The following is a 16953-nucleotide window of genomic DNA, read 5'->3' on the forward strand; positions in this document are numbered from 1 at the left end:
CCGCAACTGTCTCCGAGTGTGTGGGAGCGTGTGTGGCAGGTACTTGGGAGCAGGACAGGGAAGGAAGCCTCAGCTTCCAGACCCGTTCTCGGGTGCTGGCGGGAGCGGTGGGTAGGAGCAGAAGGAGGTATGTGGGGAAGGATTGAGACAGACAAGGGCTCTGCGCCAGCAAGAGTCCAGGACGCGACCCCGCATGCCGGGCCAGCCGGGAGGCAGGAGAATGGATCACTTCCCCCGGGGATGGGAGAGCAGAGGAAGGCTGCAGGTCGGGTAGCTAGATTCCATGATGCCCTCAAGAAGTTGCCAGACGCCGGTTGGGGAGCTTTCAAGAGCCAGAGACCCAGGGAAGTCCCCTCTTCGGCCTCCGAGGACCCCGAAGCCTGGCCGCAGTGCTCAGCCTTGGACCCAGCGGTTCCGCGGCTGGACGCCCCTCGGCGCTGGCTGTGCGCACCCAGGCGCAAAGCACTGCAGGTTGGAGGCGGAAGGCAGCGCGCTCTGGGCTCATTGGCGGGTTTTTGCTGCCACCTCGCGGCGGTGGTGCGTAGCATGCGAACCCTCCGCGCCGCGGGCGTTTGCCACGTACGCGGGTGGTTTGGGGGGCCTTGCCCTGCCGCGCTGTCCTTTTCTGCTCGGGTTTTCACAACACTTCTTCCACCAGGACAGCCTCCTTTTCCTCTTGAGGTCTGCGATGGACTGCGCCCTGTCTTATGCCAAAGTCCACCATTTTGCGTGGGTAGGACCCTCCATCCTGGCCTGTGGGATTTAGGGTCACCTTTCTAGCTCCTTTCTCTTGCTTTACTACTTGATCCCATAGCTGTCCACCTGGACTTGCAACAGGTCTCATGCTAATATTTCCCTTCTTCTGCACTATTAACTTCCTGTCTTGCAGATAGATGCCTCCAGATCTCCTACAGAGGGCGTATGGGGCTGTCTTCCACCGTGATAGGCTGTCCGTGGGAAGCCATGCCACGCTAGCGCCCTCTCCTCTCCACAACCGTCTGCTGAAGGCCTTCCATGTGCCTGACGCTGCCACACCTTGGAGACAGCCAATGGCAGCCTAGACCCTGCCCCTGCGATTATAGTTTAGTGCAAGCAGAGAAACACAATACCCAAATTATCATTGAAGCTGCCATATGGAAGTATGGACAAAGTGGGAGCCCGAGGAGGGCCTTTGAAACAGATCTTGATGGATAAGCATGAGTTTTCCAGGCTAGTGAGGAGGGAAGGACAGTCAAGGGACTGGGAAGTGTGTGTCCAAAGACACTTGGGTACAAAAGAGCATGGGGTGCTGAGAGGGACAGCTGTTTCCTGGGGTGCTCCACAGTCTGATGGTGAAGACATTGCTTTGCTCTGGACAGCATAGCCAGCCAGCTTGGGCGAATGTATTGATAAGAGTATCAAGTGGCAGCCGTGAAAGGAATATTTGGAATTGCTTCTTTTCCCATTTAAATAAACAAGGAAACCAAGACTCTGGCTAAGTCTCTGTCCTTAAGTACACAGCTAGTTAGGGGGCCGATTGCTCTATAGAGTCCACCATCGTGCCTAAGGGAGGCTGGGTTCCAATGCCAGGTGGTCTGGAAAGAGGAAGGTGGTGGTCGGGAGGGGGCAAGAGGAGCCATCACAGGCTCTTTTCCTTTTCTCAGCTACAGTTTTGCTTGCCTGCTTCTCTCTTAGGCAGCATAAATACTAACCCTTACTCTCTTCTCTACAGATGCAATCATTCTAAAAGCTTTGGGGTTTTTTGTTTGTTTGGTATATTTGCTGCCAAAACTATTTGGCAGCAAACCTGACCTAAACAGTATGAAGCTATTTATAGTCTTTATTTATCCTGCTTGGCATAGATATCAGATGTTTCACTGCAGAAATGCTGATGTGTTGGATTACAGGTACTGCTCTGGACCCACTTGGGTGGTATCATGTAATACAGAATATACGGACCATTATATCTACCTTTCTAAAATCTCCAAAACTATGAATTTCCCAAAGTTTTTGGAAAGGGATTGTGGTCCTTTGGGATTGAGCCTGGATTGTCTTTTGATAAAGAGGTTCGTGGTGGGAGAGGAAGTTAGGAGAGAGTGGGAATTTAAACAATGTAATGAGATAAACCATGATCGGAAGTTTGCAGAAAGAGTAGGTCAAGTTGGCTATGGGACAGGGTCACAGGGCCAGCCCAGCAAAGCTGCTGGCATCCTGGAGGGCCTTAGGGCCTAGGGTCTTAAATTTCTTTTTTTCTTTTGAGACAGGGCCTCACTCTGTCACCCGGACTGTAGTGCAGTTGTATAATCACAGCTCACTGTAGCCTCACCCTCCAGGGCTCAAGCAGTCCTCCCACCTCAACCTCCTGAGTAGCTGAGACAAAAGGTGCACACCACCACGCCCAGCTGATTTTTGTATTATTTTAGAGACGGGGATTCACTATGTTGCTCAAGCTGGTCTCAAACTCCTGGGCTCAAGCAGTCCTCCTACCTTGGCCTCCCAAAGTGCTGGGATTACAGACATGAGCCACCGTGCCCAGCCCTTAGATTTCTACACAAGCTGGAGAAGGTAGATAAGATCCTGGCTCCAGGCATTTTTTCTTGGCCATTCTCTCCCAGAATCAGACTCTCCCCTTGATGCCAGAATTCTCCCTTTCTCCAAACCCAGGGAACATCTAACTCCACCTCTCCAGGTCAGTCAGGTAGGGGCAGCCAGATGCTCCCTCTATCCCCTGGAAGCCCTGGGGGGAAATCCATCTCTATCAGAAAGCCACAGGTAAGTGCCTAAAATGTGAAAACTTTACATGAGAGAGACAGCTGCGAAGGAGGAAGAAAGTGAACATTTATGATTGAATGCTTCCTAGGCATCCAGCAGTGCCCTGGGTTCTTACACCAGCCTTTTTTTTTTTTTTTTTTTTTTTTTTTCATCCTTGCAGCATCCTGGGAGATCAGTATTTCCATCCTCATTTTTATAGTTGAGGGAATTGAGGGCCTGTGAGGTTGTAGGATCCTTGCTAGTCCTCCTGCTCCCCCGAAGTCCTCCTGCAGTAGGGTAAGGAGTTCTAGTCCAAGCTTTCCTCTTTTCCACCTTCCAGGACAGTGGAGAACTGGAGCCCTGGTAGTGTGTGTTGGAGGGGAGAATGTGGGTCCCTTGGAAGGGAGTGGCTGGGGGCCCTGAGCTCTGTGGGATAATCTAGGCTAACCCTGTGGTGCTCCTTTCCCAAAGTTCCATCACAGACGAACAGAATGGTGACATATTCCCTTGTCCCTCCAGGGAAGACTGCTCCCTTCCCAGTGGGGCTCACCTCCGTCTGCAGCTGTTCAGCTCTTCCTTCTGTGTCAACACTCCCCCCTTGTCTCTTTGTGAGAACTTTGGCTGTATTGTTGTTGTTGTTTTTGAGATGGAATCTCCTTCCATCGCCCTGGCTGGAGTGCAGTGGCTCCATCTCAGCTCACTGCAACCTCCGCCTCCTGGGTTCAAGCGATTCTCCTGCCTCAGCCTCCTGAATAGCTGGGACTACAGGTGCATGTCACCACGCCCAGCTTATTTTTGTATTTTTAGTAGAAACAGGGTTTCACCATGTTGGCCAGGCTGGTCTTGAACTCGTGACCTCAAGTGATCTGCCTGCCTTGGCCTCCTAAAATGCTGGGATTACAGGCATGAGCCACCGCGCCCGGTCGGCTGTATTGTTTTCTATGTTTATTTAAAGTATTGTAACACTAAAAACCTGCAGTGATGAGAGTTTGGAACTGCACGCCTCAGGAACATCTGGGCTCCTGAGTCACTGGAGAACAGCTTAGAGACAGGGTGGGGACAGTAAGCTGAGCTGGGAAGAGTGACTCAGAGATACCAGCATCATCATGACCTGTCCAGAAGTAGAGGAAACAGGGACCCTGCAGATGGGCCAGAGGGAGCTGGGAGTTTTCAGGTAGCGGGAGGAAGGATGCACCTCAGGTGGTGGGGGAAGTTACAGTGCAGAAAATGATGCCCTCATGGAGCTATCCTGGCCACCAGAGAGCCCCAGACCACATTCTGCCTGGCTTTACTGTGATTGCGGTGCATGGGTTATTTCTCCTGTTAGACTGGGGATGGGACTGTGTTAAATGCACCTTTGTATTGCCCACAGCACCTAACACAAAGCCAGACTCTGTTGAATGGATGGGTGAGTGAATGAATAAGCACCATAGGCTTAAAAACCAGGCAGTGCTGGGCGCAGTGGCTCATGTCTGTAATCCCAGCACTTTGGGAGGCCGAGGTGGGCGGATCACGAGGTCAGGAGATGCAGACCATCCTGGCTAATATGGTGAAACCCTGTCTCTCCTAAAAATACAAAAAAGTTAGCCGGATGTGGTGGCATGTGCCTGTAGTCCCAGCTACTTGGGAAGTTGAGGCAGGAGAATCACTTGAATCCAGGAGGCGGAGGTTGCAGTGAGCTGAGATCATGCCACTGCACGCCAGCCTAGGTGACAGAGTGAGACTCCATCTCAAAAAGAAAAGAAAAGAAAACAAACAAACAAAACAACAACAACAACAACAACAAAAACAGGCATTACCAGCCTTCCACAGAATATGCCTACAGAAATCTACAGATGACCCTGATGGGGCATGCAGAACCCAGAGCCATAGAAATCACCTAAAAGGAGGGGATGGGAGAGAACCTGAGCAGACTGTCTGTTGCCTGGAGCAACAGGAGGACTCTCTGGGGTCAGCTGAAAGGGAAGCAGTCAGGGAACTTACAAGGGGGGAGTACCACTTGGGCAAGGGCAGGAGAATAACAGACAGTGCCCTGGAGGAACATTGCATGCTGCAGAGGAAGGAGGGCGGCCTTGGTGATGATGTCACCATGAAGCACTTGGAATTGAGACAGAACATTCTCACTTGGGGTCAATTTGTACCCTAGTACTGAAAGTTATTCCCTGGTGCTATCTGTACTCATCATATTTTGACAAACTTTAGAGTAACCCTTCCATCTCTCCCTGCTTCTTTTTGATTTTAAACATCAAGCATTTGAACATGAGTCTTCTTGTCTATTTATCTCAGTGTAAAGAGGAACAACTGGGCGGGGTGTGGTGGCTCACGCCCTCTCTTGGTACTTGATGTAGTCAGTTGCCTGACTGCAAACACAGGCCTACCCTGAGTAGAAAGAAAAGAGAGTTGTGACAGTTGCCTAGAAGATTTCTCTGTGGAAGCAGCAGGTGTTTTTCTGAGTGGAAACTTTATGGAGGGAACTAGCATTTAATTAAAAAACAGGCCGGGCACGATGGCTCATGCATGTAATCCCAGCACTTTGGGAGGCTGAGGTGGGTGGATCACTTGAGGTCAGGAATTTGAGACCAGCCTGGCCAGCACGGTGAAACCCCATCTCCAATAAAAATACAAAACGTTAGCCATGTGTAGTGGCCGGCACCTGTAATCCCAGCTACTTAGGAGGCTGAGGCAGGAGAATTGCTTGAACCTGGGAGGCAGAGGTTGCAGTGAGCCAAGATCGGGCCACTACACTATAGCTTGGGCAACAGAGTGAGACTCCATCTAAAAAAAAAAAATAGGAATAACTGATGTGATCAAGTTGACCTTCCCATGTTCTCCACATAGACACATGCTCAACAACTGCCTCTAGAGAGGAAGCAGGCCTGGTGGTAGCAGCTGTGGAGTGGGGTGATGGTGGCTGGGATGGGGGTGGAGCTAGGGAGTGGGAAGCCAGGGGTCTGTCTCCTGCCCATGGGCTCCTCCTATCTGGCCACATGGTAGATGAGCCCCTTCTCCTTGCCTTCGTTTCATTTCAGGATTCCTGGCCATTCTCTCTGGTTGCCAGTCCCACACCAAGCCTCCCAGACATTGATTCTCTGCTGCTCTGTGGCACAGAAGACCACAGTGATGGGCTCTGCAGACTTCACCTTGGAGTCCCCCTTTCATCCCTGCCCGTTAGTCTCCTCCTTGGTTGTTTGGTTGCATTTTTTCTAATGCCAAGGGGTAGGGGCAATGTATGGTATCTTCGCTTTTTTACATCTAGCACGACTCTGGCTTCCCCTCCTTCCCCCTTCCTGCTGCCTTGTCTTTTTATCCATCTCCCTCCTGCTCACAGGATGGACACTGCCTTGTCCCTAGCAGCTCCAGCAGACCCCTTCTCCAAATGCCCCCTTTCTCTGGGTGGCCCCTGCCATCTGTCCTGGCCTTTGGATGTTGGTTCCCATAATGCAGATGAGAAGGTGGAGGCAGAGAGAGGGAAAGAAGCCTGCCAAGGCTGAACACTGAAGCACCCTCAGGGCCAAGGCAGGTATTCTCCTGCGGGAGCGAAGGGCCCCTGGGAGACCCGGGATGCTCGTGAAAAAGGTCTCCATCCCTGGGGCCCTGCTAAAGCTTCCCCGCGAGGGCCACATCTCTCCCACACATCTGGGGCAGTGTTTCCCAAACTTATCTGAACATGAGGGGCACCTGAGGCTCTCGTCAAATGGTCACGGTTCTGAGTCCTTATTGCGTTGGAATCCCCAGGTGCTGGAGGTGATTCTTATTAACAGGAAGGATGGGAAAATACTGCCTGAGAGCCTTGTTCTTCAGTGCAAGGGTGAGGGAGGGGTCCTGGAAGCGCTGGTATCTCTTGGGGACTCTTTAGAAATGCATTTTAGAGTTTGAGACCAGCCTGGCCAACATGGTGAAACCTCGTCTCTACTAAAAATACAAAAATTAACAGGCGTGGTGGTGCTGGCCTCTAGTCCCAGCTACTTGGGAGGCTGAGGCAGGAGATTTGCTTGAATTTGGGAAGCAGAGGCTGCAGTGAGCCAAGATTGCACCACTGCACTCCAGCCTGTGTGATGACTCCATCTCAGAAAAAGAAAAAGAAAAATGCATTTTAACAAGATCCCAGGTGATTTGTAGGAACAGGGGCATCTCTGGGTTGGAAATTCTTCAAGGTAACACTGTGCATTGGGGGGAAACACAGGCCTTGTAACCTTGGTCCTGTTATTCCAGCAATCTGAGCTCTGGTCTTGCTCCTCTCTGAATTCGTGGTAATAACAGTTGGCACTGGTTGTGATAACTAGATTGGATGTTGGGCTGGAAACATTTCACCAAGTTTAGAAATGTGGACTGCCCCTGGTGTCTGGCCCTTGTCCTTGGCTACTACTCCTTTCACTCTGGCCACCCCAGGACTCCCTATCCCGTCTGTCTTCTCACAGGTGCTGACCTCCCCGCCAGCCCCGGCCGCAGTGCTTAGGCTGGCTGCCTGAAGGTAGGGCTCTTCAACTCTTGCAGATAAACTCTTGAGAAGATGGCCAGCCTCTGGGGGGGTCTCCGCCTTGGCCACAACCACAGCCCCTCCTTCCCACCCCCACCTCTGGTCATGGAAACCAGATGCCCCAATCACTCAATGGACAGATGCTGAAGAAGAACTTGGAGAATAATCACAGACAGAGCCCCCTTCCCAGAGGGCAGACCCATTGCCAAGGCCTCAGCCCAGAGGGACTGTGCTGGTTCCAGAAACAGCCCACGTAGAAATGGTTTGGGTGATGGGCTGGCCTTGTTAGGGTGGCTGGACAGGGGCCAGCTGCTAAAGCATCATGGGGGTGAGGAAAGATGCCTGGAACTAATGTGTATAGATAGAAGTATCATTGTGCCACTGGGCCAGGCATTCCCCACCCAGCTGGCCTGACTTGCGGATGAAGGACAAGATGAGGCTGCTGCCAGCTTCCCCAGACGCCCAGACCCCATAGCACTTCCTGGCCCCAGACAGTTCCTCCTCTATGCAGATTTGTCCAATCAGAGCGGCCCCAGGCGGGCCTCTGGAGGCCCATGGTCTGCCCCAGCCTCTCTGTATTCACATCCTAGACCTTCCTGGCCTGACTCCTTCCATTTTATACTGCACCTTGTTTGCTTCCATAAATATCCTCCTGTGTGTCAGATCACATGTCCCCCCCCCTTTTTTTGTCTCAGAAAATAGGATTGTTATATTTACATTACTTCTTTGAGTTTTATTTTGTGGAAGGCAGAGGTAAGAGCATAAGTAATGAGTTCGTTGGGCCTTGCTTTCCAACTCGTTGTAGATTTCTTATTTTTTCTTTTTTTTTTTTTTAAGATGGAATCTCGCTTTGTCGCCCAGGCTGGAGTGCAGTGGCACCATCTCAGCTCACTGCAAGCTCCGCCTCCTGGGTTCACGCCATTCCCCTGCCTCAGCCTCCGAGTAGCTGGGACTACAGGCGCGCACCACCACGCCCGGCTAATTTTTTGTATTTTTAGTAGAGACGGGGTTTCACCATGTTAGCCAGAATGGTCTCGATCTCCTGATCTCATGATCTGCCTCCCTCGGTCTCCCAAAGTGCTGGGATTACAGGCGTGAGCCACCGCGCCCGGCCCTATTTTTTCTTTCCTGTTGTAAATATTAATCAATCTATGATCATGTATAATAATAATGCTTATACTTTCAGTTAGTGGCTCTGAGTTCTACTGACTTAAGTCCCATACACTCACCAGCCTGGAATTCCTTCCAATGGGGATACCCCACAGCTTTCTGGGGCACAGCCTTGCTTTCTCTCATAGTCTTGCTTTCTCTCTTAACCATGTCACTGTTGAAAAGAGCTGACATCATCTTGTTGATTCAAGTAGGCCTCCTGGAAAACATTATTCTGAACAATCTTACAAAGATCTATAAAGAGGTTTTTTTGTTGTTGTTGTTGGATTCTCTTTCTGTCACCCAGGCTGGAGTGCAGTGGCATGATCTCAGCTCACTGCAACCTCCACTTCCTGGGTTAAAGTGATCCTCCTGCCTCAACCTCCCAAGTAGCTGGGGCTACAGGTGCCCGCCACCATGCCCGGCTAATTTTTGTATTTTTAGTAGAGATGGGGTTTCACCATGTTGGCCAGGCTGGTCTTGAACTCCTGGCCTCAAGTAATCCACCCACTTCAGCCTCTCAAAGTGCTGGAATTACAGGCATGAGCCACCACACCCAGCCAAGAGTTTTCAAAAATTGTGAACCAAAAACCCAGCACCTTAAAGTATGTGAGAAATTTAACATTCTACAATTAGACCACCTGATCGCCACACGGGGGATACTGTGATCCTGGGAGAGCCTTGCCTGGGAAGCCTGGATTGTTCTAAACCTTTGAAGTGACATCCCAGGTCCACACTGTAGGTTTCCTCTCAGCTCTGGGTCTGGGGGCCTTCGTCTTGGCTGCAACTTGGCTGCAACTTGCAAAGAGGTGTCTTAGGACTGGGATGCCAGTGGCTGAGGCCCTCCTGAGGGTTCTTTTTCCCTTTCTACAGCCACACATTGGATTCTCTTTTTGGGGCTTGGCAAGCTCTTCCCTGGCTACTTCCTCTCTTCCTCCTCTCCCCTTCCTTCTTGAGTCCCTACCCTCTTCATCTTCCTCTTTTCCCTTTTTCTCCATTTTCTCTTCTGTCTTTCTTTTTTTTTGAGATGGAGTCGCACTCTGTCACCCAGGCTGGAGTGCAGTGACATGATCTTGACTCACTGCAACTTCTGCCTCCTGGGTTTGAGCAATTCTCCTGCTTCAACCTCCCGAGTAGCTGGGATTACAGGCACACATCACCATGCCCAGCTAATTTTTTTTTTTTTTTTTTTTTTTTAGTAGAGACAGAGTTTCACCATGTTGGCCAGGCTGGTCTCTAACTCCTGACCTCAGGTGATCCACCCATGGCGGCCTCCTAAAGTCCTGGGATTACAGGCGTGAGCCACCGTGCCCGGCGTTCTTCCCTCTTTTCTTGCCCTTCCCTCATCTGCCTTTCTGGAGGGCCCCACCCAGTGTTCCCTCTCCCTGGGGTCTGAGTTCCGTATGACAGCCCCCTGCAGGTGGAGGAGCCAGCTCCCTGTGTCCTCGCCTCCTCGGTGCACCAGCCTCCCTGCCTGGCTCAGCCGCCTGGGCAGATGCAGGCACCCCCTGCATTGTTTCCCGTCCTGAAGACGAGCAGCTGCCGCACTAATTGCCACCAGCAGGGGGGCCGGGCTGTGCTCGCACTCCTCCTGCCGATTAGAGGGCGACCCGGAGGGGGGGCAGTTTTCAGGAGCCGAACGAGCCGAGCCAGTGTTGAGCATTATTCCAGGAATTTTAAACACTCGTTAAAGGCTTTGCCATGTCTCACTTCAGTACACATCATGCTCCAGTTACTGCTCGGAACTGCGGGGGCATCAGCCCGGGCAGCACTTATCAATATTTTAGCACGAGAAAGGCAAATGATGTTGAAACATTGAACTATATTTCCATCTGTTCAAACTGAAATGGAACAAGCTTAGCTCAGGAAATGGGATCTCTCCTCCCCAGCTGCCTTGGAAGCAGCAATACCCACTGGCCTGCCCTTGGCCCTTGCCTCAGTTTCCCCTTCACTGCTCTTCTCGATTAGTCCCCAGTGTTCATACCTTACGGGCATGATATTGAATAGGTGTTAGGTTTGCCGGTAGAGCAGGAGTGGCGGCACCTCAAAGAACCTGAGAGGGATCCCCGCTCTTGTTAAAATGTGCCTTCCCCATCGACTGACAGAGAACAGTGGGGTCAAATGCGATCTGTCTTAGTGCCAGGGGACATCCTCTCTATGTCCTGCACCTGTTTCAGTGCCTCTGGACTGTCCGTCCTGCAAGAAGACCCAGGATGGCTGGCTGGATGTGAAAAGGAAAACACTGATCATACTTAGGTGGACGAACACTATAAATACTGCATACAAATAAAGCATTTATGGTAGACTCCTATTTCCCCTGGAACAAAACAGAATTTATTGGCAGGAAAGAACCTCAAAAATTTTGGCATTCAATTGTCAGAGAAGAACAGAGAAGTTTCCACAGTGTGGAAAGCAGGGTAGCTGATGTGGATGGAGACGAGTCATCTCATGTGATTTAGAGGACAGCCCATGGGATGTCTCCTCCAGCAGGGCCCCCAAAAGGCCTGTGATTAACAGTATTCAAGGAAGAAGGAACCCTTTTGTCCCCAGCCCTAAAGCAGAATGGGGATTGCTTCTTCCCATTTCCCCTCAGACTGTCTTTTGGCAACCTCTCCCTTTGAGGCTGTTCAGTTTAATTTGGTTCATCTGCAGGGAAATAGGGGTGGGGTGGGGGAAGGGCATGTGGTAAGAGATGAGCCCAGAGCCTGCATTCCCCAAGACTCACCGTGCTAAGAGGGGTCCTGGGAGCTGGTCTCAAATCCTAGAGTGTGGGATATATACTTTTTGTTTCTGGCATCAACTGAAGAATAATTGCAAGACATTCGTCACCCAGGCCCCCATGTGGGCAGCCAGGCTGGTGACAACTTGCCTTTTGGGGAAGAGGTTTCCACTGTGACAACTGTAGCAGCAGCAGAGAGGTTCTTGTCTGTCACAGGAGATCAAGGTCTGCAAAAGCCTAAGAACCCACTGATTTCATCCCTCTCTCTGTTTGCAGACAAGGCCACCTACATCCCAAGCCAGCTGGAGGAGCAGCTTCCAGTCTTCAGAGATGGGCCCATCTTCTTCAGTTGGCCTTGGTAGTCAGGAAAGAGGACAGAGGGATATATTGTAACATATATTGTAAAATTTGAGCCACATACACAGGATAAATGACATCACAAATAATCATCTCCGAAAAGAAATCTGACATCCGACGACTCAGAGGCCAGAGCCATTGCTGACGCTCCTGGAGACTAACATTCTTTGCAAGCATTTGAGCCTCAGTGAGGGTGGTGGGGAGCCAGCAAAGTGATGGGCTCTGCAGAAATCTAGGGGGCTGCCTAGATGATGCACAAATGCAGACCCAGTACATCAATAGAAAAATGTGATGTGTTCATTCCTATCAAGGTGGAGTGCTTTTTAAATTCGCCATTTCTGAAAGACTCAGGATTAATGTCAAAAACTGTATGAAAAGACCCAGCCTCTCACCTCTCTTTCTCTTGACCACAGAATGCGTGTCTAGTGGGGGGAGAGCAAAGGGGGCACTTCGGAAGAATTGTGAAGCAAGCACAGACAGGGTCACAGAGAGCCCTGGTATAGCGGAGGTCAACCCCCACCCTGGTGTCCTCATACACATTATCGCACTAAGGAACTAGGCAGAACTCTAAGAAGGCCTGGCGAAAGACAGAAGACACGGAGAATCAGCACACTGGCTATGCTAACATATGTGAGCCCAAGTTGGAAGACGGCATGAATTAAGACTGAAGCCAAGACCCCCTCCCTCAAAAACAGCACTTATAGATGTTAGAGGGCAGAAAGGCAAAGTCAGAGGAAGCCTAAGGTTAAGTGAGTACTTACCCTGCACCGGGCGCTATCCAAGGTACTTGACGTGAATTCTTAAAGAGCTTCTGAGATATAAATATTATTATAAAACCCATTTGACTAATGGAAACCTGAGGGTCACAGAGGTTAAATAATGCACTAAATGACATACTTGAGGTCACTGAGATAGAGAGTGGCACATTCAGAATCGGAAACTAAATCTGTAACACCAGCACCTCCCAGGCTCATGTTCCTTTTATGCCACATGCCATGTGTAGCCCCAATGTCAAGGGCTAGGGGTGGGGAAAAAGAGCAGACAGAAGGCAGGATGAGACTCCTTAGAGGTCTGAGGGAAGGAACATCCTGGTGTAGGAATGTTGTGCTGGCAAGGTTGCTGAGACATGTCTGTCCACAGCCTGGTGAATCTGGAAGTGTTGAATAAAGGGTTTTTTTTTTTGTTGTTGTTGTTGTTGTTGTTTTTAACAGGAGCCAGAAACCAGAGGGATCCCTAAGAGGGCCAAGACAGTTGCAGAGCAAGTACAGGTTACCCTGAAACTGAAGGTGTGAAGGTGCAAGTTCAGAGTGCAAACCCAAAGGCCACCACACAGATGGGGGACTAATGGGCCACCAGCATTCCTGGGACTCAGTGTGAGTGCAGGCAGCATGGACAGGGAGTGACAACATACAGTGAAGGTGGGGGCAGGCCATGTCCTGGCTTCATGAGACAGGCTAATGTTGTTTGCATGCCCAGCTATTTACAGTCAGGAGACTGAACAAAGATTCTTTAAACTGTGACTCTGCAGAGGCTTATACCAGCTATGTACAAGAGCCCTTTTTCTTGTATGCTCTGCCCACTGTAGACACTCGTGACTGAAGAGATCCCAGGTAAGAAGGTAATGAAGGAGACTAGGACCCATCTAGCAACCACATATGCAGAAATGACAAAGAAAACAGGACCTAGAGATTGGAGAGAGGATGGGTGGGGTTCTTTTGACTTCTTAGAGTACAGAGTCACATGGTTTCCCAGAAAGCAAGTTTCACAGGATGCATGCATATGGACATGAACGCAGGAAGAGTCTTGATCATAAGGCTGCGCCTCCAGGAACCTGAGGAAAGCTGCCCAGCCATGCCTCATGGAGACTGGAGAGTGAATGTTTAAAAATCAGAAGGTCATTCAAGACTGAGGACATCTCTGGAACCAGGTTTTAAGGCTGTTCTCTTAGCAGGTGGGTTTTGTCCACTCTTCAACTCCACTACTGACATCATCAGACTTTTTCCTGTAGGCACCAGAGTCGCGGGGCCTATGACAATATTTCAGATCTTGAAAATACATTATGGGTTCAAATATGAAATGAGAACTATAAAAATCCCCTTGATACACATTTTATTAGTATACCCAAAGTTTGTTAATTTAATATTTGGGCTGGATGTGATGGCTTACACCCGTAATCTCAGTGCTTTGGGAGGCCAAGGTCGGAGGATTGCTTGAAGTCAAGAGTTTCAGACCTGCCTGGGCAACATAGGGAGACCCTGCATCTCTACAAAAAATAAAGATAAAAATTAGCTGGGTGCAGTTGTGTTTGCCTGTTGTCCCAGCTACTCGGGAGGCGGAAGTGGGAGGATTGCTTGAGCCCAGGAGTTTCAAGTGCAATGAACCATGATCCCTTCACTGCACCACAGCCTGGGCAACGGAGCGAAATGCTGTCACTAATAAATAAATAAATATTTAATATTTGTAAAATATTTGAAATCAGATTGTAAGTTAGGATCTCATATTTCCCAAATATGCCTAATGATTGAGACATCAAAGCCAATCATAAATGAAATGTGTCAAGATTCTATAGACAGGAAATTGTTAAGCGAGAAACTTAATGTGAGCGTGGTAACAGTTTTGTGTGTTTGATATGCAGCCTCTGAAGCTCTTCAAATTGGCCTGGAGGAGATTCAGCAGCTTATGTGAGTCAATTCAGCATTGTTTATTAAGCACCTATGATGTATCAGGCATTGTTCTAGAAACTTGAATGACATGGATGGACCCAAAAAAGATGTGTCCTCATCTCTAAAGAGAAACATGAAAAGGAAACAAAATCAATAAGTAAAACATGTAGTGTGTTTGAAGGTAACAAGGAATAATAAAAAGTGAGGTCAGGTAAGGGGACCAGGAGAGGTGGGGTGGGGGAAAGCGGTGGCAAGAAATGGAGTTGTCAGTTTAGGCCTCTGTTAGAAAGTGAGATGTGAGAAGAACTTGAAGAAGGTGATCCAAGGAAATATCTGGAAGGGATGTGTTCCAAGAAGAGAGAACAGCTACAGTGAAGGCCGAAGATATGCCTGCTGTGCTTGAGGAACAGCAAGGGGGCCAGCGTAACTTGAAGCGCGAGGCACAGAAACCATGTTGGGTCAGGGTGCAGGTCCCGCCAAGCCCTTCAGGTCATCACAGGGAATTGCCTCACACTCAAGGAAACTGGGGACCCTAGGAAGTTCTGAGCAAGTGGAAGGTGGGAGCTGCCATTGGCAGAAACTGGGAGAGCTGAGGGTGAGAGTGAGGCATGTTTGGGGTAGGAACAGGAGCAATCAGGATTTCAGGTTGGACATGTTGAGTCTGAGCATCTGTGAAACATCCAGATAGAGAGGTTGAGTGGGCAGTTGGGCCTATGAGTAGGAGTTCGGGAGAGGTGGACAGGTTCGAGTTGTTGGCAGATTTTATAGAGATGATGTTTAAGACCACAGAGTGGGATAATCTCACTAAGGGAGAGTGGAGAAGGAGAAAAGAAAAGGAACAAGGCCGGAGCCCTGGGCACTCTGACTGTTATGGGCCGGGGAGAAGAGAGACGAGGAACAACCAGCAAAACAAGCTGACGCGTGACCGGGGACGCAGGAGGAAAACCAAGAGAGTGTTGTCCAAGAAGTCAACGCAGTACAGGAAGGCCGAGGGCTGCCATGATGAACATACAGGAATGCATGTGCAGGGCTAACAGGGTTTGGACATATGAAGAACTCAGCAAGTGATAACTTTTTTTTTTTTTTTTGAGACAGTGTCTTGCTCTGTCCCCAAGCTGGAATGCAGTGATGCGATCACGACTCACTGCAGTCTTCACCTCCTGGGCTCAAGCAATCCTCCTGCTTCAGCCTCCCAAGTAGCTGGGACCACAGGCATGTGCCAACACACCCAACTAATTTTTAAATTTTTTTGTAGTGATGGGAGTCTCACTATGTTGTCCAGGCTGGTCTCAATCCTCCCACTTTGGCCTCCCAAAGTGCTGGGATTACAGGTGTGAGCCACTGTGCCCAGCCATCATTGTTATTTGAATTACTGTATGAGTAGTGTTATGTGAGCACTGCATGAGTGGAGGAAGGTGGAAGGCCTGGCAGAGAAATGAGCTGTTTGCTAATCAGATTATCATGGCTAAGAATCTACAGTCAATCAGAGTCTGATGGAGGGGCATCCTTGCTTAGCTACTCGCAGATTAAAGCAATTCTGCCCTCAGGAAAAGGTCCCAGGTTTAGGGACCGGACCTTTCTGCTCCTTCCAGCCCCCTGCATTCCCCACGGTGGGGAATCTGCAGGCAGGACACAGTTCTGCTGGTGCTCGGTATTGTTCCCCGGTTTGAGCTGTCAGATGATTCCCTGGACCCCTTTTGACCTCTGCCTTTGGCCTGGGGATCAAGTGACGTGTGACTGGAGGCAGGTCTGCGCATCCTCTGAGGTGACAGCTCACTTGAGCTCCCCCTTGTCTCTGCCTGTCACCAGGAGAAAACAGCCCCTGTTGGGTTTTCTAAACACTCATCAGCTTGGGCGGTGACCCAGCCACAGACATTCAGACGGGCGCAGACACCAAGGAGCGGCTGAAGCAAGGGGAGGCAAAGGTTCCAGCAGAGCCTGGGGAGGCGCTCCCAGAAAGTCAGATTCTCCCCTGAGGCCATCTCTGGAGCTTGGCTGCTGTGTGGTTGTCTGCCAGGCTCTGGGGACCCTGCAGTGGGGACTCATGGGCCATTTTTGGGACCCAGACAACTGTAGAGATCATCAGACGGTTTGCTGGCTATCTCACGAGGCTGCGGGCAGTTCGCACATGCCCGTAAGTGCTCAATGTGGGATGCCTGTGAAGCCAGGCATGCACGACTTTCTCTCACTGCCACCCGATCCTTAACCCTGTCAGGCAAAAGCTCCAGCAGGGATGGCGCTCTCTCCTCTCAGCTCTTGTTCCTGGATATATTCACTTGCTATAGGATTTTGTGCTTTTACTGAGATGCTCCTTGAAGCAAGGGAGCTTCACAGTTAAGAGTCTGTGTTTTTAACATGCCTTGGAGGTGATTCTCATGTGCAGCCGGTTTGGGACCTTCAAGTGTACCCAGACCTTCCTGCCTGGGGAAGTGCTGACTGGCAGTGCTGGTGATTGTTCTGTAGACTAAATGAGTCCCCAGATGGGACAGGGAGCGAGGTGGGGTGAAAAAGTGCCAGAAAACCCCTCTGCCCCCAAAGATGCCCTCATCTAACCTGCCAATCCCACCTTCAATCCCACCATGAGGGATCACTCAAGTCTTTGGGGCTGAGTGCTGTCCTCTCCAGAACCTCTTACGAATGCATGGTGGTTCACCCCTGTAATCCCAGCACTTTGGGAGACTGAGTGGGCGGATCACGAGGTCAAGAGACCAAGACTGGCGGGGTGCAGTGGCTCACGCCTGTAATCCCAGCATTTTGGGAGGTCGAGGCGGGCGGATCACGAGGTCAGGAGATCGAGACCATCCTGGCTAACACGATGAAACCCCGTCTCTACTAAAAATTAAAAAAAAAAAAATTAG

At 50.2% G+C, this 16953-nt stretch overlaps 1 protein-coding gene across 1 annotated transcript in view; it reads left to right on the forward strand.

Annotated features, from left to right (window-relative positions):
• The first annotated feature begins 240 nt into the window (after positions 1 to 240).
• LOC105538376 overlaps positions 241 to 16953 on the forward strand; it is a 41843-nt gene continuing 25130 nt past the window's right edge. The window contains 8 exon segments of the mRNA XM_011978220.1: positions 241 to 579; positions 659 to 733; positions 2644 to 2751; positions 6466 to 6538; positions 11352 to 11423; positions 11846 to 11929; positions 14068 to 14113; positions 15945 to 16054. Coding sequence (XP_011833610.1) covers positions 241 to 579; positions 659 to 733; positions 2644 to 2751; positions 6466 to 6538; positions 11352 to 11423; positions 11846 to 11929; positions 14068 to 14113; positions 15945 to 16054 — 907 coding nt within the window.

This window comes from Mandrillus leucophaeus, unplaced genomic scaffold (assembly GCF_000951045.1).
Source record: "Mandrillus leucophaeus isolate KB7577 unplaced genomic scaffold, Mleu.le_1.0 Scaffold190, whole genome shotgun sequence".
NCBI lineage: Eukaryota > Metazoa > Chordata > Mammalia > Primates > Cercopithecidae > Mandrillus > Mandrillus leucophaeus.